This window comes from Sylvia atricapilla, chromosome 8 (assembly GCF_009819655.1).
Source record: "Sylvia atricapilla isolate bSylAtr1 chromosome 8, bSylAtr1.pri, whole genome shotgun sequence".
Taxonomy (NCBI): domain Eukaryota; kingdom Metazoa; phylum Chordata; class Aves; order Passeriformes; family Sylviidae; genus Sylvia; species Sylvia atricapilla.
The window spans coordinates 26,611,827-26,634,210 of record NC_089147.1 but is presented as its reverse complement, the minus strand read 5'-3'; the positions used below and the strand labels follow the sequence as shown (position 1 = coordinate 26,634,210).

Below are 22,384 nucleotides of genomic sequence, written 5' to 3'. Positions count from 1 at the left end.
TTTATTTTAGTTGGAGAAAAAATTTTGACAAGAGGTGGTGGTTTTGTGGGTGGTTTGTGGTGGGTGTTTTTATTTGTTTGTTTGTTTGTGTTTTTTTAACTCCTCCTTAAGGTTTACGCAGCCCTAAGAGATTCACAGCTTTGGTTGTACCACCAACAGGAAGAGTGCAAGTGCTTGAACCAGGCTGGTGGGACAAGTGGACAGGGCATACAGTGGAGCTGGAGTTGGGAGCTGTGGATGCAAGCCGGGCACATTCCCTAAATGCAGACAGATGGCTGCTTATCTGCTGCTTTGAAACCAAAGCTCACCTCTTTGCTAGAGGCAAAAAGGCCCGAAGATGCATGTAAAAGTGACTGCCTCCTGCTTGTGGAGCAGCTCAGTGCTGTGATTCTCAGGGGTCTGAGGACATGTGACTTATTATTTTTCTTTTTTTTTTTTTTACCTCATGCTTTCCAGCACAACTAAAGCATGTGGCCCATATATCCACAGCCCTTGTTATATGTGTTAAAGGTCGTTTCAAAAAGAAAAATGTAGAGTAAACACCCCAGGTGTTTTGAGCTTCATGCTGTGGTAGCTTGGCTTTCTAATTGTATTTTGGTTTTTGGTGTGTTTTCCATGCTGTCTTTCCTCAGGCCCTATGATTCCTCCCCCAGCACCTCCTTCTGCTGTACTGTACTGCTCAGCTTTTTAACAGAGCTCTGTTTTGTCACTGCTGACTGTTGCTGTTAATACTTCACAGGACTTCCTAGTCTTGTCAGTCTTTTAGTGTCAAAGCAATAAACACGACAGGTTTTCAGAATACACCGAGGTCCTCTGCTTCATCTCTGGCCTTTTACAGTTACAAATTGCAAAGAAACGTGGATTCCAAAGAGCTCTGGGGTTTCTGCAGGGATGGAGGAGGCCAGGCAGCTTCAGTACAAGTCACAGGGGTCTGGAGTGGTGAGGAAGGGGCAGAAGCAGCTGGCCTAGCAGGAAGGCCTTGTCCTGGGAAAGCTGCCTGCAGACATGGCTAATACAGAGTGAGGCATGAGCTGATGCTGGTTGAAGATCAGTGTGGGGCCGTGGGTGAGGGGCAGTAAATAACAAAGCACCGTCAGTAATGACTGGCCTTCTTTTACCCCAGTCAGCAGGGAGGGACAACAGCACACTGTAGGGACTGGAGAGAGCTGCTGAATCACAGTGGGGAAACGGCCAGGGAAAGACAAAACATCCCCTGACCACGTGGAGGAAGTTCATAACAAATGGCAGTGGCTGGACGCTGGTGTCAGACTGCAGCCTGCTGCCCCGGGGCCACGCTGCCAGGGGCTCTCTGTGACCCTGCCCACGGCCTGTGCCAGGGGCGCCCTGCTCCTCACCTCCTCTCCTTCCAGCCTGGTGTTGTCCAAAACCCACACAGCCCCTCTCCCGATCCGCAGCCTGCAGAAGGGGCCATTTGGTCATCCTAAAAAGTGGCCTGGCTGCGTGTGCCTGGTCATCTAACAGGGAATGGCAAGGCAGCGTGGCCAGCAGAAGTACACCAAGCACAGAAGCACCTTCTGCAGATTTTTTTAAAATCAGTTTATTAAAAAATTTGGAGTTGAAATACAGAGTAACTGGGAAAGAGTCTCACAACATAGTAATAAAACATCTTTATTGTCTCTTATATATAATCTCTAAGACTATAAGCCTGTAATTCCTGTTAAATCTGACTTAATTGAATGGTCTTCATAGGCTTTCCTCATTCGAGAATGAACACTGAATACTGGCAATAACACAACACTGGGAAGACAGTGGTATGGGGAATTAATCAGGAACTTCTGGGAACATTGCAGAACCTGCAGACACTCAGCCAGCAGAAGGCAGGTGCTTGCACAGGGCAGCGGGAGTTGGGTCAGGGGCTGCACGTCCTCTCCTTCCAGCCAGCTTATGGCCAGGGGACAAGGACGAGGTGTTTGGACAGGTGAGAACCTGGGCCTCACATCACAGTGCCCCAGGAGGAGGGATAAGCAAGAAAACAGTAGAGAAAAGGAGAGATGTGACAGCAGAGGCTCTGGGAGCAGCGCTCCTGCCATGGCCCCCAGCTGGGACTCTGCTGCAGAGATTTTCCTTGTAAGTCGGTAATTTCAGCTATCTACTAAATATTCAGCTATCTGCTAAACTGATGAAGTCCTGGTGCAAAAAGGGGAATTCTTTCAGCAACTGGAAGGAGAGGAGATCCTGAAGGCCAGGTCTGCTGGTTCAACTGAAATGACAGCTGCAGAACTCTCATGAACCCCTTGAATTAACACTGTGTCCTGTCAGGTTTGCTCCCTACCTTGATGTTCCTGGTACCATGACAGCACAGCTTCTCTGCAGGGCTGGGTCTCAGAGAGAGGGTGCAGAGTGCTGCTCCCCAGCCAGCTCGGTTGGTGCTGCCTTCTCCCCAGGGGATGGGAAACATCCGGGCCCAGCTCAAAAACATCTCCTCAGAAATAAACCTGGGTGGGAGTCCATGGGGTAGATCCAGTGAAAAAAGTGCTCTGCTCTCAGTGCCTTTTTACTGTCATGTAACAGGAAAAGAAAAACCTGTCAGCTGCCCTGCCAGTCCCCTCCCGTTAACTGTTGTTCAATTCACTCAAAAATACTGGTAAGAAAAACCTGAATATTTTATGGAAACCTCCTTTTTCACACACCAGTCCCTGCAACAAGCCAGGAGAGGTGATGAAATATATTCCTTGGCACCTTCTGCTAGCAGTGTACAACACCACATGATCTTTCCAGACACTTCCCTGACCAACATATGCAACTTTCCAGCACTTGTCTCTGTCTTCCACTTATCATTTGCATCTCAGTTTTACCTTGTCTTCCCTGTGTTTTTATTCCTGTCCTCCTCCTGCTGGGCTCCTGCTCTTTTGGGGAGCAGTGTCAGAAGGAGGCAGTGCTGAGTGAGTGCTGCTATTCAACTTCTGTGCTCAAATCTTGCCCCTGCTGGTCCGGGGAAGGCTGAGGTGCCCCTTTCATCCCTCCTCAGCAGGCAAGTCCAGGGCAGAAGCAAAGTGCAGCATCATGTCAATGTGCTCTGGCAAAACCCAGCGTAAGCTGCAGGAAAATGAAGAACTTCTCCAAGCCTGCCCGCTTACCTTTTGGGAATGAAGGTACTCAGCCACGAGCACATCGCTCCGCCAGCTGTTGCAAAGCACACTGTGCTCTGGGGACAGGGCAGTGTCACTGCTGTAGGAGACCTGCACTTCGACTCAGTGCTGCTGCCACAGCCAGGCCAACATCTTCAAAAAATGGGTCTGGGATTTGAAGTGATGGATTTTCAGACACCTCAAACCCACCTGCCAGACCAGGTCAGAAGAAGCATCCACCAGGGCCTTGGCTGCAGAGCATCTTGTTTGAAAACCCAAGCTCTGGGTAGAGACCTCCAAACCAGGGGCAGCCTGAGTCCCTGTTCACCTGGGGAGACTGTGGCTGGCGCACTCGGCACCGTGGTCAGACACAGTGCAGGAGGGCCCACGGGACACGGCCGAAGGAACCGCAGTCGCGACTGGACATGGAGGCAGCGCTCCTGCGGGGGTGACTCTGTAGCACGTGGTACTTGCAGAAGGTGAGGGGTGGCTATGACAGCGAGAGGCTGCTCTGGTTCACAGGGTGCTGACAGACACAGGGAAGAGACAGCACGTAAAAACATCCATGCCCAGCCACAGTCTGCAGTCTCTGGGGGCTGCTGAGAGCACTTAGATGTGGGGCTCCCCGTAAGCTGCGTTCCTCTTCTCAAACCTCATTTTGAGCTCTGACACGAGGGCGTTGTGGGTGCTGCTGTGACCTTTCTTCTTTAGTGGCTTGATGACGTGCTTGGGAGTGAGGGAGCCGGACACGGTTGGCACCCGCCACCCTGGGGCATCGCCCCGGGGAGCCAGGGCCGGGGGTGGCGGCGGCAGGGGGGCTGCCGGCGGCACGGGGACAACCTGGACGTTGTTGTTGCTGTTCTCATTGTGCAGGCTCTTGGCGTCCTCCTCGACAACAAACTTCTCTGCGGCGTTGCTGGGCCTCTTGAACTTCAGCCACTCCATCCTGACTGTCCGGGATGGCGGCATCTGTCTCTTTTTTATGATCCGTCTCACCGGCATGACTTTGTTGGACCGCTTGTTGCGCCAGAACATGGCAGTAGAGATCATGATAGTTATCAGCACCATTATGCCCATGACACCAGCTAGCACTCCTAAGGCTTTCATGGGGTTATCTTTAGTTTGCATCAAAAAGGCGGCCATAGGCCCTTTGTGAAGAGTCTGTAAAGGAGTACAAAGAAAACACATAACTTACTCTAGGGGACAGACAGTGACCCAGAAATTTCATTTGTCCAAAATATGTTACAAGTACAGCTGATTGATGGAAGTTGTCTCTAAAAAAAAAAAAAAAAGAGAGTCACATGGCCAGTCCAGCCCAGGGGTGGAGAATTTAGACGGGGCCAGAGACTGGGTAAACATTATAGTACTGTGAGGTAGATGACTTGAACACAAAAGCTTACAGAAGTATTGCCACCAAATTAGGGCAGATTCCTGCATGTCGCCATAGTGTTTAACTTGCAAGAATGGAACAAGGAAATAATTGGCTCAATTACTGAGCATGGCATTGAAAAGGATTAGGAGAAAACTTCTGCTTATAAAATGTCAGTGTACAAATGAGTAGTCAGCAGATATGTGCTGCATTCTGTTTTCAAGTACTCTTTTACAGACATAACAAAACTCTTTGAGGTAGGGGAGATAAGTGGAGCTAAAGAGCTTTGTTTGTAGAAAGAAAAGAAATCAGCAATGACATAAGCTACATATGGCATATTAAGGACAAATGAATGGCCAGTTCGCTTTCCAGCTTAGCACACTGTGCGTCTTGGAGGTCCCCGTATAATTTTGCGGATTTTGCCCTGCGGGTGGAGCTTGGATCTTTTCACACTTTTCCAGTACATGATGGTGGAGATCACCATTGTAACAGAAATGGTGGAAAGGACGCCACTCATGCATATTCCATATATTGTCCATGGACGCTTCTTGAGGCCTAAAATATAGGATTTTACCCTGGACTTGATCTGGAAATATCAAAAATAAGAGAAATGGTCAACCCTCACATGGTTATATTTGAAGGAGGCCAGTATCTATTATAAATACAGCTGGGGAGCTAGGCTGAAATGTGTACAGGCTAGAGAGCCTATAAAATAAAGGGAGCTAAGTGTTCAACTAGGCACAGGAGAGGAGGCAGTTGCAATGATGTTGAACTGAATCCAGAAACAGTAAAAGAAGTTAGGAAGCATATATAAACACCTGGCTAATTGGGGACTAAAGGCTAGAGGCATGGCACATAGATCACCCTTATTCAGGGCACGGCAGCCCATCCTTGGACTGCATTTCCAGGAGGAGTTCATCATGAATACAGGTGGTATCTGAACAGACAATAGTGCTGTGCAAGGCCAGGAGATGCTTCAGAAATGGCACATTCACATGCAGGTTTGGTTACTGAGCGTCAGTCATAAAGTGATGCGTGGCTGCAGAAAGACAGGGCTGCTCACTGTGCCCCAGGCCCTGTCTTTGACTCCGTGAGGGAATCCTCATCCAAACTGTGCACATCTAGTGATCTAGGTTTAGTCAGAGGTCTAAGCTCCCAGCTTTTGGTCAATGGGTAGAAAAGGACACCTCTGGAGCAGGAGTCACCATATGCTAAAAGAGGTATCAAAGAAGGTTGTACAAGGAGGACCTTGTGAGTAGCTTGGACTTGAACCTCTGACTTGAGGTTCTGACTAGATCAGATGGATTTCCCTGTATGACCCTAATCAAGGATGTCCATCTCTTTGCCCTCCCCAGTCTGGGAGTATCACAGAGTGTGCCTCAGAGTAGCTCTTGTCATTAATGTCACATCCATAAACTTGGGGCATGTTAATTAACTAATAAACACCTCCTTGTCTTAATTTCTGTGTTTTCACAACCTATTTCAAACACATTATATCAAGCCTACTCTTCTACCCTGAATGTGTCCCATTGCCAACAACAAAGGGGCAAAGAAATGCTAGTGAAACTCACAGGCCATGTCACTGGGCAGGTAGGGACAAATTTTCATCATTTTGCTGTGCAGAGTTTTCTTCCAGTATTTAATTAAGAGTGGACATGAACTAGAAACCAAAAGCAAAGCAGCCCATGACTTTGGCAGAGCTTAGATTCACATCAGCTTTGCTGTTCTGCATTACTTGGATTTTTTTTGTACTTAAATCCCATCAGATGATAGAAATTGTACCCTAGCTTACTTAACTTCATGTGAAAGTCAGATGAATTAAGTGTCAGATAAACCCTGCTAAGTAGTATGTGACCTGAGTCCACCTGTTACGACTTTTGTCAAGATCTCTTTTATAGGAAGGCACTGATGGCTGAAGAGTATTTGACTAGGTACTTGAAAACCTTGAATAAATGAGATTAGACAGAAATACATGTTACCCATGTACTACAGCTGCAGAGGTAAGAACAGATAAAAATTGTATGGAGAGTTTTGGCATGTGGCTTCGCTCAATCCCCTGGTCTCAGCTAGTCTGGCATTTGTTCAGAACTCCCAATGATGAAGAGATGATTAATACCAAAACTAAACCCATTAACAGCTAGCTGGTTCAGCATCTATTCTAGTTACTTGACCTTTACTATACAAAGCTTTGCCTGGAATTAGCCTTGGATGACAACTGTTCTGCATAAAGATATCAGGCATTTTGTAAGCACACAGTGGGAGAGTTTCTGTTTGTCATGGCCATGCCACTGGCAGGATAAATATGAGGAATAACTTGCAACACAAGCCAGGAATGTCATAATCTTAGCCAGGCTGGAGAGAGACTTATGGGAAGTACAGATTTAAAACATCTTTAAGTCCTTGTGTCGATTACCACCAGTGCCATGTAGCCAGCTCAACAAACAGCCACTTTGCAATTGCTGAAGCTGTTGTTTTTTCCTAAAAGGCATGCTGCATTTTGAAGAGTACTGGTTTTTCTGGTACACATAAAATAAAAGCAGATACATGATGAAATGGAAGCTATCATATCTCTGTGGGCCAGGACCTGGAACAAACACTCTTTCTTAACAGACATCAAAGGAGTTAAAATACCACTGCTCACAGAAGACAATGCTCTGGTTTTTTTGCTGTAGCAGCTTCTCAGGCTTTCCCAGTGCATGGGTTGCAGTAAGCAGAGCACATAGAGCACATAGGACAAGTAGTCAGAGGCTGGACCCAAAAGGAATGTGGTTGAGCTGTTCAAGAACAAGAGCAGCCAAGGCTCACCAGAAGTATTTAGGAGTCTAAGTAGGTGAACCTGTTAAGAGTCCTAGCTATTGCAGATTATTTGTAGATATGCCACTTAAGGGACATGGTTTTGTGATGGACTTGGCAGTGCTGGATTAACAGCTGGACTTGATTTAAATGCTTGGCTCAGTGATTGTGTTACAGGCAACTTGGGCTGTGTCGACTTAAGCAAGTGGATCTGTACAATCTGTACAATGAGCCAGTTGGTTCTGAGGAGCCCACTTGCACACATTCAGTGTCCTGGGTTTTTTTCTAGCCTGGTTGCAGGGAGGGACTGCCTGCTGGTGTCCAGGCACACTAGGTGTGCTCCCCAAACACATTTTCCTCTGAAAGAAGTCCATCCCTTGTTTGCTTGGAGCTGTGTGAAACACAGGCACAGTATGTGGGGATGATCAGGAGATTTGCTTCAGAGGTGACTCCTGATCCGAGGTAGAACACCAGCTGCCCCTGCAGTGTTTATCCCGAAGCTCAGTGCTAACACTGTATATGAAAGCTGTGTTTGCATCACTTTGCAACATAAACACCAGCATGAGGCAAGACTTCTCAAATCAAACCAGTATTTTTTTTCTGGTCCATGAAACTGTGGGAAGAAGAGACTTAACTGCTCTGCAAATGTGGGAAGGGGCTGTGCAGTGCCATCAGCCACAGCTCCCAAGGTTGCAGTTAGTATGAGACAGGAGAAGATCTCCATGTTACTGCAAAGATTTTTGTTGAGCCTTTCAGTTAGAAGAATCTAAAACTGAGACTCACTAGGTATTTTTAGAAGTCTAAATGAGTGGCCAAAGCTATTAAGAACTACAGATTATGCTGCCTAAATATGGACTTAAGCCTCAGTCCATGAGGAGGTGTAAATAAACGCCCCCAAACCTCAGTGGAGTCATCAAGAGGCCAAGGGATGCTCCCATCAGGCCAGTCTTCAGGAACAGGAGTGGGAATCAGCCTTCTCTGAAAATACCAGGCAGCAGGAATAGATTTCTGAGTGAGACATATGGATGGAAAAAGACTGTCTTTTCCAGCATATGTTTTTTATTCTGTGAAAGGATATTTTTTATTTATTGTGAAAGGATAGGATATTAACAGATGCCCCTCAATACCAATTTCCATAAAATCAGACTCAGTTAAATTAAAAGTACTTTGGATGCTTTTAGCACTGTATTATTCCAAGAGAAGAAGGTCCTTTTGATGTGCAATACTGCTGAACTTAGCCACAAGGCATCCATCTCGAAGGGCACAGACTTGTGCTAATTGCAATGGTAAACGTTAATCAGAAAATATGCCTGTTTAATTACTTACTGTGATTAACACTGCAGGAAACCTCTAGAGGATGCATTCAGAAATATCCTCCTTATCCAAAATCAGTAATACATAAATGCCCACCAAACAGCAAAATAAGAGCCTTTGTACAGCTGGAGCACAGAGGGATGAAATGCACATTTGTAACAGCCTCAGAGAAAAAAGAGAGTGTGTGTATGCAATATGCCTTCACCAAGAAGATGACTTCTTCATAAAGTGTTAGGGACTGTGCTGTCCCTGGGACACGGGGAATGATCAAGGGTTTTGGACACTGGCACTGCATCTCTCATACATGCAAACTGAAATCTATTTCTGCAAAAAAGATGGGATGCTATGGGATAAAAAAAAACCCCAACCCAAATCATTGCAAGAAACGGAAGAAGTAATAGAGACATACACAAAAGGTTATGGAGGATGTGACACTAGATTAGTAGTCCAGATCCTGCTAAAGAAACCTACTGAAAGAAAGAAGATGCTGTTGCTATCTCAGACTCTCTGTTGGGAGAAGAACATGGCAAGAAGAAAAAAACTGTGTTTGTGAGGAAATCCATGCCATCACAACCCTCTCTGCTTCCCCTTTAGACTTTAAGAGGATGGCTCTCCCTCATTTTATGCCAAATACGTACCCCTGGAGGGAGAGAAAAGAAGCAGACAGGGGACTTCATACAAGACACCATCTTCCATCAGGTACTGCTATTGCTTCAAGCACTAGAAGGAAATTCAGGAAACTCCTTATCCCAAAGTATCAGCTACTTTAGTTTTCCTTCCAGTTGTCCTTCACCAGCTGGCCCAGGGACACGCTGTCCCCCAGCAGGGGAGGTGTGGGGCACCCTCCCTCCACTCACATCCATGACAGAGTTTTCCAGCTCACCCAGGAGGGAAGGGAAGGCTGGTGGACACCAGCAGGGACATGCATGAGGACAGTGTCTGGGTCCACCTGGTGCCATGCACTCCTGAAATATGCAGCGTCTGAGAAGCCTGGAAGCAAGGCAGGGAGGGCAAGTACTCCCATTGCTGCGGGCAGCAATTCTTGATTGTAAAACCCACCAAAACTTCCTTTCGATGGGAAATCCAAGTGTTAAGCAGTGCATTTCCTTTGTACCTGTAAGAACAGCTAAGTCTCTAGACTTCACACAGACACCCCAGCTCCACACGTGCCCAGAGGGCTGGCTGGCCCCAGAAGGCAGCCCCATGCCAGGCACTGCCCTGCTAGGGCAGACACACGTCCCCTGGCAGTCCAGCAGGCTCTGAACTGTCTACAAAAGCTATCATATGAATGTGCCTCATAAGGAGTATCAGCGGAGTAAGAGGAGATGGAGAAAACAGAAAGATTGTAACAGACCTAAGAGCAGTGGGAGCATTTGTGACCGAACAAAGAGAAGGCCAGCTGCTGTCTGTAGGAAGAGATTTGCATCTTTGCCCAGTTTGTGTGTGTGGTCCGGAGACTGTCAGGCTAATGATGTGTTTCTCATCTGCTTTTAAGCCCATTTCCTCCCTGCTGGTACCTAGTTAAAGGCATGGCAAGGCAGTTACAATAAATAAGAATTGTGCAAGCGTGCACTGCACACCATAAATTGCTGCTTGTTCTTCAGCTGATGTAAAAGCTGGACTAAGGAAAATCTCAACCTATTTGTGCAAGACTCTTTTAGAGACTTCTTGTTTCATCTTCTAATAATACTGCAATTATTAAACTGCCATTCAAAGCTCTATGTACTTTAAAGCATTTCTGTAAAGTTTTTTCTCACTTTTCCTGTGTCACTTAGGTTGATTTATCTGATTTATTTCACTCTGACCCTGATTTATTTCACTGCTTTCCACTCACTTTTTGTAAGGAAAAAAAGACTTTGTTTTCTTCTGCATGAAAATAGGAAAGCAAAAATTTAGCAGCTGAGATTTACTTTTACTCTCTGAAGTCTATAGACCTTAATTCATATCTAACAATCTCTAACAAAAAACTAATCTCCCAATTACATTCTGCTCCTACCTTTGTACCTTTTCAATATTTCTGATCAAAATATCTTTCACGTTTGTGGCTGTAAAATCCAACTTCACCACAAGGCTATAGAAACACTCTACAAAACAGAGCTGGCAAGAAAGTCTCAGAAATGGAACAAGCAATGTCTACCCACTGGTGCCTTTCAGGGATTGTCTCCCATGAGGATTTTTCTAAAACATTTGCTTACCTCTTCTGTGATATCAATCTTGAGAACTGCTGTGGTACTGAAGGATGGGGAGCCTCGGTCTTTGGCCTGGACCACCAATGACCATATGCAGTCCTTGTTGTTTGTGATGTTGTGGATGATGTCCAGAGACCGGATATAGGATTTCAGCTTGATTTCCCCAGTGCTTTGGTCTATGTCAAACACATTGGCTGGATCTGCTTGCATGATGGAATAATCCACAATGTTGTTGGGTTCTTCTGCATCTTGGTCTATAGCCTGGTAGGGGAAGTGTGAAAAACAAAGGTGTTATTGTTTGTATCTTTGCCTGAGGACAAAAAGCTTCTGAGCATTCACTTCTGAGACTATCTGTGCCATGACTGGGCTGCTTTCATTTCATCTTGGAAGCTAGGCTATATTTTCTAGTGAAAAACAGCAGGACTAGGCTCCTTTCTTTATAAGTGATTTCTATTTAAGATGAAATAAAATCAGAGGAAAAAATTAACTGTAACCTATCTGTAAAATGCAAATGGCCCTCAGCTGGGAGCTTCTCACACAGTGTGTGGGGCAAATGTGAAGTGATAAAGAACAGCAGGATTAGCTCCATGTCATAAACTATAGCTGCCTTAATTTTTGTGCTGTGGTATTTATTCTACTAACATTAGGTGTTGTGTGATCAGGCTTCATGATATGCATTTAAATGTGTGGAACATAGGATGTTCTGCACCTTTGCCTGGGAATCGTTATTGCATTTTTTCACCTTCTGTTCCACACTGATTATTGAATATGGTTCTTCAAAACGAAGGGAACTAAGTTGTGTAGTTGAACACAAATGGGTGTCAGGAAGGTTAAGTGTTCAAAACCCTGTACTTTCATTCACTTATCTTATTTGGGCTTCTTGTGATCACTATATAATCCAGGACCCTCCACCAGCTGATTGTTCAAATACTGTAACAGGACTTTATATTCCGCCTATAGAACTTAATTCTCCTTCTCAGCAGTCAGTAAATACTGTAATTCCACACTTTAATCCATTTGTCACATCCAAATGGATGTGCAAAATAAAGCAGGAAGAAAAGGCAAGTTTCAGGCATTCATCATCACCCCTGAGAGTAAACAGCAGAGCCAGGGCTTTTCCAAAGCACCCTGCTTTGTGACACATGGTGCCATCTCTCACCTCTATCTTCACCGGTGACCCAATGATCATTGTCTTCTCCTGGATGTTCTCATTGAACTCTGGAGAGTGGTCATTGACATCTAGCACGGTGATGAACACTTCAGCCAAGCTGTATTTCCCATCTGTGTCCTCTGCTTTCACGTAGAAATTATACTTGGAGTTCACTTCAGCATCCAGTACAGCCCAGGGCTGGGTGTAAATTATACCTGTTGATGGGTGGATTAGGAACCTGGAAAAGAAGGAAGGAAAGACTTCTGGTCACTAAATGTCTGTTTAGAGCTCGCTGTAAACACTGAAATGCCGTGCCCAGACACTGGTACTCTCCACCTAACCACTCCATCCTTCACTCTACCTAATTTTTGTCTAGTTTCTTTAGGCTTGAAAACCAGAGAAATACCAGTGTCTCATAGTTTTCTCTCTCTTGTGCCATTTTAGCTGCATTTTCCATTAAAAGTCTTTGTCCTCAGTAAATGGTCAGTGTGACAGCCTTCTACTAGAGTGATTGTCTTGCATTAAAAGGAAAAGCATTAAACCTGTTTTTACTTTTTTTTTTTCACTTTAAAAGTATGGTGTAATAGATTATGTTCTGCATAAATTAAGATTGATTTATATCACCTAAATAGCTAAAAGAAGTGTGATGCATATAATATTTAAACTCTTCACTTCTCAGAATGGGTAGGAAAAAAAAATCTGCTTTTAAATCTCCCAAACTACAGGGCAAATTATCTTCTCCAAAAATAATCATTTTTCCATAGACTGACACTGGGATGGAGTGGGTGTTCAGATTTATCTGTTGCAAATTCAATTTTACACATTTGTAACTACAGAGACACTGTCAAAAGTGTCAGCCCAAAGTTTGGATTTATAGAGAAATACCAACACAGTGTCTTTTTAAAATGGACTGCCAATGTAGGCTCCAAGAAGTAGAGCTTTTAACAGATGAAACTTTTTATATATCCTCTGATCAATGCACAGGGTAGCAAAATATTTTCTGTATTCCAACTGTGAATGCAGTGGAGAGTGATTACAAAAGGGGTATTTGGAAATCTAGAATCTTCAATTGTTCTCATGACCCTGTTAAATAAAAATGGAAGTCTTGATGAAATCCATGATGTGGAGGTACGAATAGCTGTGCAGGAGACAGTGCCTGTGCTGTCTCCTCTGCACCCAGCCCAGCCTAACCATGCAGACACCACTGTCATCCTTCCCATTTCAGTGGAAGAACAGAAGTGCTCCCACTGGCAGCTTGGATTACCAAAGTAGGATTACCATCAGATTGGTTTCATCTTCAACAGTTAACACTATTTCTCTTACTCCGCTACAACTGATCTTTCTGCCCACGCAACTGCACACCCACTGATGTAATATCCCAGGCAGAAACACCTCTAGTTGAAATTCTCCTGTCTGCATCAAACTGTGTGTTCAGCAGATCTAGAGGTGCCAGGGCTAAAAAATCAATCCATCCTTGCAGAGCTATGCCATTCTGGCACGAGGAAAACAAACAAAAATACTTAAGAAGGAAAAGTTCACATGATAATTTCTTCATTCGATAACATAAGAACAGTGAATCTGAGCATCCCCATAATGCCAATCAGAATAAAGTTGTGCTTACATTTTTTTCCCCCTAAATCCTTTGTCAACAACCTTCTCAAGCTTTTTTCCACCAGCTGCTACATTCCAAACCTAAGAGGCCTGCCTGCATGACATGACCTTTTCTTGCTGCTCTCTGTGCAGTTAGCAGCTAGCTTAAAGACTTAGTGAAGAGCTCAAAATAATCCATGGTGGAAATGCTCCCATATGTGTAGCCTTCTGCCTACTGAAGAGGTTCACCCTTAACATCTTGGATTTAGGACTTTGATTGTGCCTCCTAAACAGCTTTCACCTTAACAAGAAGAGTTCAGCTTTAGCTCCAGGTGGATAATGTACAGAGGAAAAAAGATTCTTGAGATGAGTGCCCGAAAAGCTCATTCATTCCCAGCATTCTGCCCTGCAGCTGCAGGTTCCAGCAGGAATATATGTGACAGCCGTGTCATTGATCCCAGCCATGTTTGGGAGCTGGGATGGACATGATATGAGGGAAACCAGTGTTTCAAGATGTTCTACCCCCATCACTGCCCCCAAAGACAGGGAGAGGGTGGGAGGCATTATTACCAAATCAAGTTAGCATCAGGTTCCCTTCTTTCTGATGCAGGACTTATTACGTGTAAGTATATGAAAGGCTTTTAACACTCAGTGCAGCTGACCTCCAAAGCTGAAGTTTAAATCCTTGAATATCTTGTCTTCCTTGATTTATCTTGACAAGAGCTATTTGTAAAGGCATATGGAACAGGAAGGGGAAAAAACCAAGAGATTCTTTTTCTGTAGAACTGACTTTTCACAACTAGACCAAAACCTCTCTCTCTGTCTTACAAGTGCTTTTCAAATGGTGATTGAACAAATCCTGTGTATTGATACTTCAGCTGCCTTATATATCTCTTTGGGGGTTTGTGGGTAGAATTCCTTGGGCTCATGAAGCAGATGTTTAATGATCACAGCAGCTTTACTGTTGTTGTGTTCACAGAGCTCACAAAGAATATGGCATAAATGTCCTTGGAAATTATCAGATCAAGAATGAGCCTGCTAGAATTATTTTAAAATTCTTTTACAACTCTGCTTAGAGGTTATGTAGTTTTATTTATTTACTTGTTACTTACAGATCTGCTCCTGTTCCATAGATGGAATACTTGATTTCTCCCCAAAGCCCTGAATCTGGATCTGTAGCCTTTAGAAAAGAAAAAAAAGATGGTTTTACTTTACTAAAATGCAAAAAGAAATGTTTCATTTTTCTTTTAACAAAAGGCCCAAATGCTTTTCACTCTCTTTGCCGTCATATTTTTAGTGAGAAACCAGGTGAGCAAATACGGACCTAGAAAGTGCTCAACCTACGACCAGGAAATGTCCCTGCCAGTCCCGGGAGCGCCGTCCCTGGTGCCCGGGGACTCTGGCAGGGAGACTGACGCTAGATGGCCCCATCCATCCACAGTTACCTCATCCTCCTTTGACAGAGATGATCTCAATGACATGAGCACAACTGCCAGCTCTCAAACCTTCCTAATTACCAGTTAAACATTAATGAATATTCCTTAGACGAAATTATTTACTTTATATAAAGTATTTTTTAAGCTTCTCCTTGTTTAATTGGTTCAATTTAAAGTAATGAATAACAAATATTTTAATCTATACATTGTATTTCAGCTTTGTTTATATTTTAATCACTCTTGTGCCTGTATGACTTTTAATAATGCAAATACTAAGCTAGATGATATCTTTGTTTCACACTCTTGTTGGCTTCCTGTCTTAGCTCGGGCTTAGGAAAGCTATTGATTTGGTAGCAGCTATTTCCATAAGCTCCTGCTTCTCTGATAGCTCTGAGGAGGTGTTACACTGTTGTATCTGGCCATCAGAATTCATGGTGGCGCTGGTTGATTCATTCATCTTTCTGTTTAAATATCTGAGAACTGGAGCAATGTCTTTGATTCCTGCACAATTAACATAACACACCCGGAGCCCTACTGATAGGTGTTGTTTTGTTCTTTGCCATGAGCTTGTCAGATTCTCACACCCCATATTTTGACCACAGCCTAGTTTAGTACTGTCTGACTTTACTTAAAACATCTGCATATTTGGGACTTCCTCCAAAATTGCCATTCTGAGTACTTGAAACATCTTAGTTTTTCATATATAGTTGTGAACCTGGGTCAAGTACTGAGCTGACAGACATGACTAAATTTTTTTACATGGGCTCCTCAGCTACATGTTCCCATGCACTTTGGGTCAGAAGTTTTGTTGCTTCTGCAAACATTTTTTAAATCTCTTTTATTTTACTGTCCAAGTCCTAAATTTTTTTTATTCCTATTACCTCAAAGATAGTGATGTTTAAGAGTCTAATAGCTTTCCTATTAGTTTCATGCAATAATTTTTTCTCTATTGTTTATGTTTCATTTCATTGATTCTTCCATCGCTAAAATTTGCCTTCAGCACTTTATTATTCTGACTGTTTAATTGTCTTTCTTAACTTGTTGCCAGCTTGTGCTGGAGATCTCTGGCAACCTGCCTCCACCATCCTTACCTGTGTGGCCTCTGCAAGGTGACCTGCATCCCCCACCAGGCCCAGGTGGCCAGGAACTTTCTTGTCTGTGACATGAGAGCTGTTCCCAGTCTCAGCAGTTGCGTTAGAGAGAGGCAGCTGGAATGCTCCTCCAGCACTCAGGGTCCATGAAATGCCCTGACTTTCTTTGTATGAAAATGCAAGATACTGGAAAATCTATTTTTCATATTTTTCCCGCTATGAGGAGATACATACATAGAGATCTTCTTTTCCCAATCCTAAGCACTTTAATTTTATATTTGTGACCTCATTAACTGTTTAATTATGCCTTTAGCAGCCAGGTTCCTCCCAAGAGGAGGAGACTAATACCTACTAAGCAGCCATCTTGTTTTCTTGTTACTTATACTTAAGCAAGCAAATCCAGTAAATCCAATTCCACTTAGCCATAACTGAATCTTCCCACTGGACACTGATTTGGCCGAGGCTTTCTTAATACTCAAAGGCCATGTGATTTGTCTTGAAAGCAGATGGCCCTTGTTGTTCTAAATAATATTTGTCTAAAGCTTTATTTTTTTCCTGAAGTGGTTTTTTTTCTGTTGATTCTAGAAAGGAATTACAGTTTGGTCCAGAAGTTAAATGGCGAGAAAGATTTGCTACTTGGCCTGTCCACTATTTTTAAGGTACTTAAACTGCCTCTACAGACATCCAGAAGAGAGAGCATTTCTTAAGAAGCGAATTAAACTCACTGTGACAGCAACTACATTGGAGCCCCCTGGGGAGTTCTCGGGGATCCTGGCGATGTAGTAGTCAGAGGAGAACTTCGGGACATTGTCATTGGTATCCAGCAAGCGAATCACGACGTCAGCCGTCGAGCTGAATTTCTCTGGTGTGTTCACCTCTATTGCAAGAAGCTAAGAGGAGAAAGACCAGAAATCACTACAAAGCAGCTATTGGTTCTCTTAAAGGAGCTTTCTCCACCACCATGGCACTCTGGTGCATTTTAGCCTGGTTGACCAGACAGCTCAGAACCAGTGGGATGAAGAGGCAGGTCAGTGTGCAGCCTTGGCTTGTTTGTGTGTGATTGCTTGCAGTGGGCAATCAAACTGTGGGGAGAGGCCTTCAAACCCCTGTATTCATATTGGACTTCGTGTGACAGATGTGACTAGTCATAATTAACCAACACACATCCAAAAGCCATAACAGAAGCCTGCAAACAGTCATCACTGGGCAGCTCCTAGAACTTCAGGAAACATAACCACTGAAATATCTTGAATAACCACATGTCTTTAATCATGATCTTTTGTAGAGGAAGTTCTTTATGAGGAAAGAAGAATAAACTGCACCAAACAGGGTGAAAAGATGAGGGAACCTTTTGTTTTGAGGCAGCTTTACTCCCACCCCAAATGCTGGGTGGTTAGGCATGTACAGCACAATCCCATTTCCCAAAGATTGTGAGGACTTCTACTACTGACTTCATGGGACTTCTACGCTCGTGGCTGCGTGCTGATTAGGACTTTATCAGATAACATGGGGGCTTTTGAATTGCCTCACTGTCTCTGAGGAGAACAGAACTCTCTGACATCACCCATTCTTGTAACTGCTCATCTGAAAGGACACATTTGTGTCACCTCGAGGTGAAAGCAGAGCATGGGGAGCTGTTCAAGTAGCCAGGGAAAGGGTTATCTCAGTGTCATCTAGAGCCTTCCTGCTGGGTGAACATTTATGATGTTTGGAAATAAAGAGAAGAAGTGCATCTCGAAGGACTGCTTGCAGATATTGCAGGACACAACTGCTCTAAAAGGAGAGCCTGGTCACTACATTGCTGTGTTAACTTTTGTGTTTGGGAGTCTCAGGTGGTGTTACAGCAAAAGAAATTTTTGAAGGGACAGCCATACAGACATCAGAAAAAACCTCCTCATGAGAAATCTCAGCTCCTAAAGCAGTACAGAGGTAAAGTCGTAGTGCTGATTGTGCACATGGAGCTATAACTAAATTATAACATCTGCAGATAAATCATCTTTGCTGCTGCTATCAGCCCATCTGAAATAAAAGCTCACTATTTTACTCTGTTTTCTAAACTGATTTTTTATCCTTTTCCTTTAAGTCCTGCTATGTCAACATGCTGACAACGTCGTCCTTCAGGGAGGAAATTTTGTCAGCTTACTTGTCTGCAGTGTCTTATGCAGATCTGTATTGTTTGTTTTATGCAGAGAGAAAAAAAAATAGCATAAAATCTATTACTTCACAGGATTACATATCAACAATTGATACTTAAGTGTCAGAAGAGCAAACTGACAAGTAATGTTAAAAGTGGTAGGTGAATTTTTAAAATAGAGTTTGATTTTGGCAGCTGAAGGCAACTGCAGCCTCAGCTGGTCCCAGTCTGCAGCTGTGTCTGCAGCATGTCCAGGCTCCTGCCAAGGCACGATGTGCTCTGAGGTGGAGGAGATAGAGGCAGGTGGTTTGCCCCTAAAGCATGGCTGCCCTTAACAAGGTGGGACAGCAATATCTGGCCCCTGTGGCAGAGGGACTTGAGAGATGTATGAATTATCAGAGCTGCCATACTTTGGGAAACCCGTTCGAGCTCCTGGGCATCTGAAAATGAAGGAAGTCCCGACTACCAGCCCCATTCAAGAGTCAGCACTAAATGGAAGACAGGTTTCTTTAGTGGCCTTTGCTTCAGAAAGTTTTTCCGTACATCTCCCAGACAAATTAGCTTTAATTACTCTCTAGCACTTTACTCTTCAGAAACAAACTAGAGGAGAGGGATCATTGCTTACAAAAAAACCCCAAATGCCTGAAGATAACCTCTCAAAGCTGTTGTGAGCTACGCACTTAATAGAAATATATTTGATCCAAAATTCTAGCCAGAATGACTACACTGACAGCTAAAGCTGGGTAGGAAGTGATCTGAACTTTGCAGGAAAATGAAGCCAGCAATGAGGTCTTTATAAAGGTTTTGCTGCCATATATTGCTAACATATCATCCATCTGAACCTTCTCCATTTGGAATCCAGACAAAGGCTGCACTTTTTAAGACAAGTCTTAGTCTCCAGTAGAAATAATTTTGGAAAATCTTTCTCCAGTAGAAAAAAAGAAAAAAAAAAAAAAAAGGTGAGTAACTGCTTAAGCTATAAAAATATATATCCTTTTTCCTGGTAATTAATTCTTTTGGTGTTCATGGCAATCACATTAACTACTTTGATTTCTATTGGCATTCATGAGGAGGCCATGTGTAACTCCTTTACTGATCTTTTGGTAGTTTAACCTGAATAAATGTGCACTTGTTATAATTAGTTTCAGTAGCACTTTATGGCCCTTTCAGAATCTTCCACTTTAATACAGTAATGATGCTTCATATTTTTGTAGCATCTATAACCTATAAAGCTCAAAATGGCTTAGGAACATTACAAGAAGAGGCCTGAAACATACTGAAGTGAAACTTGCTAAGGGCACAAAGCAAACTGTACAGCAAGGGGGAGACAAATTTGTGGAATTTGGGCTTTTGGACTGTGCAAAAGATGCCCTCTCTGTACATTACAAAACTAGCACATGATAATACTGTTAGATCATTTAGGCAGTTTTTTTAAATGGTTACAGGGATTGTCTATGCAATTCTTTGCAGTCAGAACTGAAACATCGACATTCATGTTCAGAGGCAGCTGACAGAAAACCAGACTACTTAATTATATTGTTGATGAGCCAAAGAATCCATCAGGGAAGGTGATAATGCAAGGTTCCAGCTTTTGGATGAAACTGGTTCTTGCACGGCTGGCTTAGAGCATGGGTGAGCCTCAGGTCAGCCTGCAAATGGCCATATAGATGGATAGACTCTGACAAAGGCAGTGAGCAATTTTTGGGAATTATCTTCCAGTCAGCTGGGGTCTTCGGGCTGCCAACACTGAAAAGCATGATCATGAATCAAATTACTTAGCACTATGCAGGTAAAGTTCTAGCTGCAGAGAAATTAGGATTTCATCCTGTGAATGTATCATTGTGAGTGCAGAAATAACACCCTCAAGGTTCAGTCTAGAATGATTCAGAGCCACCAACATACACAGTTTCCAGAGGGAGATAAAAATCAACGTTTTGCACTGACTGGACTAAATCAGTCCACAGATGCATCCATTAAACTTTGTGAAGGTGGGGAACTAGAGGCAGAAATGAGTTTCCCTTACTGCATCAGACAGTTCCGGGTGGATTAAGAAGCTAAATCACATCAAATACAAAAGCCATCATACTCAATAGTGTATACATTGAAAAAGAGGACCTGGAAAGCAGAAGTACCTTGAAGGTTAACACCTTGAAGCTTTCATAGTCAATAGCAGCAGAATTTTCCACTATTATTGTAACCTGAGCCTCGTTCAGGACAGTCTGAGGAACCACTCGGAAGATGCCACCAGGTCCAACAAGACGGAGGTTGAATTTAGCATTGGCTCCCTGTGAATAAAAGCAGGTATGGCATTGATTGTTTTCAGTGAGTGGCACATATCTTACAGCCTGGATTGATTTGTTTCTTCAAACTATATAAAATGAGAATAAATCTTACTGCTTAGAGCCCTCTGCTCTCCATCCCCTGGGCAGAAGACCACTAAGAAGCTTAGTTGTATAATCCCTCCAGCCCTAGTCACAAGACAGACCCAGCTTTTCTTAAAATAGATTGACAAGCTTGGTTATTCTTTCAGTCATAATGGAAAAACCCTGCAGCAGGCCTGGCTAAGAGAGGAATCTTGTGGCAAGAAGCCTTGGGTTTTGTGCCACACACTGGGAGCTACTCAGAGATGTGCATATTGCCAGGGAAGTCCTACCTCTTCCTGCTCCTTCCAAGGAAAGAAAACTGAACTGCTTGACTGAGGACAACACAACCCTCACAAACCCAGTCTCATGGAATGGTTTGGGTTGGAAGGGACATTTGAGATCACCACATTTCAACCCCGCTGCCACAGGCAGGGACACCTTCCACCAGACCAGGTTGCTCAGAGCCCCATCCAGCCTGGCCTTGAACACTTCCAGTGTCCAGCCTGTGTCCTCATAACTCACATGCTGCGCGAGTTGTCCTTCATGCATTCTGCATGATGAAGATGCAGAATCACAAAGATAGGCAATTTCCAAACAGAGGAGGTTCTCCACATTTGGCACCGGTTGGATTAAGCTAGCCCAGAGATGCAAACACCAAACCTTTTGGAAGTTGATCCACTTGTGGGGAGAGAGGAGCTCCACTTGTGCAGAACAGAATCCGACACACTTGACAGCTCCACGTGAAGTGAGAAGGCAAATCCCATTACAGAGATAAATTTTCTAGCCAGAGAGAACATGGGAAGCAGCAGTATCTAAAAGATACTTTTGTGCAGGTTGGGAAAAGTGAGCCAGAGCCAGCTGGCCAGGCTAATTCTGTTAAACCAAAGTGGAGGATGTAAAAGAAAATATGAAAGGGGGATTCTCATATTTCTGCCTTACAGGGAAGATGTGAAAATGAGCTGAGCCTACCTCACCAAGCTCTCTGGGTTCACCAATTTCTCAGTGTCATGTTTACACTGTGACAAACAGCCAGATTCACTGCCTGCCTGGTGCCACCTTCTCCCTGTAGCATGAATCTTGAAATGATGAATTTCCAATAATAACTTTCAAACAGAACAACTTTACTTTCAGCTGTATCCCTGGAGAGCTTGTTATGAGCAGTTCTTGAGCAGCTCTAGCTCATGTCAAGAGAAAAAGTACTCAGCAGTAGTCCCTTAAGGGAAACAGAATGACCTTGGATCCAAACTCAGTGGTATGTGTTGTTTGGTCACACAAACCCACCCCCTAACTATAGAGATGATAAAGGGCTCTCTTTGGCTGGATGGTGAAGCCAAACACACACAAAGCCAGAGCTGCTGGACTATGGAAAATAGTGCTGATGGGAAGAGTGGACAGTGTGACAATAAAAAGTCAGACAAAGTGTGTGGCACATGGGACTGTACATGACTAGAAGAGTGGCATGGGATAGGGAGAGAACTGCCTCCCTCCAACAGCTGGGTGATTTCTGCCACTGATGTCCACTGAACCCAGATCAGCTCAGAGCAAGCCATGCTGCTGCATGTCTCCAGGCAGACAGCCATGGGACACAGGAATGACTGGAGGAACAGCAGCACTGAGCCCTAAGCCCTAAGTTGAGGTCTGAGAGAGAAATTTCTGTGTAATTTTCTTGAAAGTAAACATGGCATTTCCATCAACCTGTAGGCCTAAACCAGACCTTAACCATAGCCTCCTCCTCCTCCTCACTTGTATCATCCACTCCCCCAAAAGAAAGAGCCTCTGGTAGCTGTGACAGAGACAGACACATGTTTAATTTTCCTCTCTACGGAATCATCTTGGATGGAAGGGAAAACATTGTATTCTCTGCCT

At 43.9% G+C, this 22,384-nt stretch overlaps 1 protein-coding gene across 1 annotated transcript in view; it reads right to left on the bottom strand.

The window, feature by feature from the left end:
• Nucleotides 1–3,574: 3,574 nt before the first annotated feature.
• The window catches only part of CDHR1 (cadherin related family member 1), a 42,326-nt gene continuing 23,516 nt past the window's right edge, over nucleotides 3,575–22,384 (bottom strand). Inside the window, exons 12-17 of the mRNA XM_066324506.1 lie at nucleotides 20,288–20,440; nucleotides 16,747–16,911; nucleotides 14,607–14,674; nucleotides 11,914–12,142; nucleotides 10,761–11,015; nucleotides 3,575–4,250 (exon numbers count right to left, since the gene is read on the bottom strand). Coding sequence (XP_066180603.1) covers nucleotides 3,699–4,250; nucleotides 10,761–11,015; nucleotides 11,914–12,142; nucleotides 14,607–14,674; nucleotides 16,747–16,911; nucleotides 20,288–20,440 — 1,422 coding nt within the window. The 3' untranslated portion in view covers nucleotides 3,575–3,698. The remainder of the gene's footprint in view (nucleotides 4,251–10,760; nucleotides 11,016–11,913; nucleotides 12,143–14,606; nucleotides 14,675–16,746; nucleotides 16,912–20,287; nucleotides 20,441–22,384) is intronic.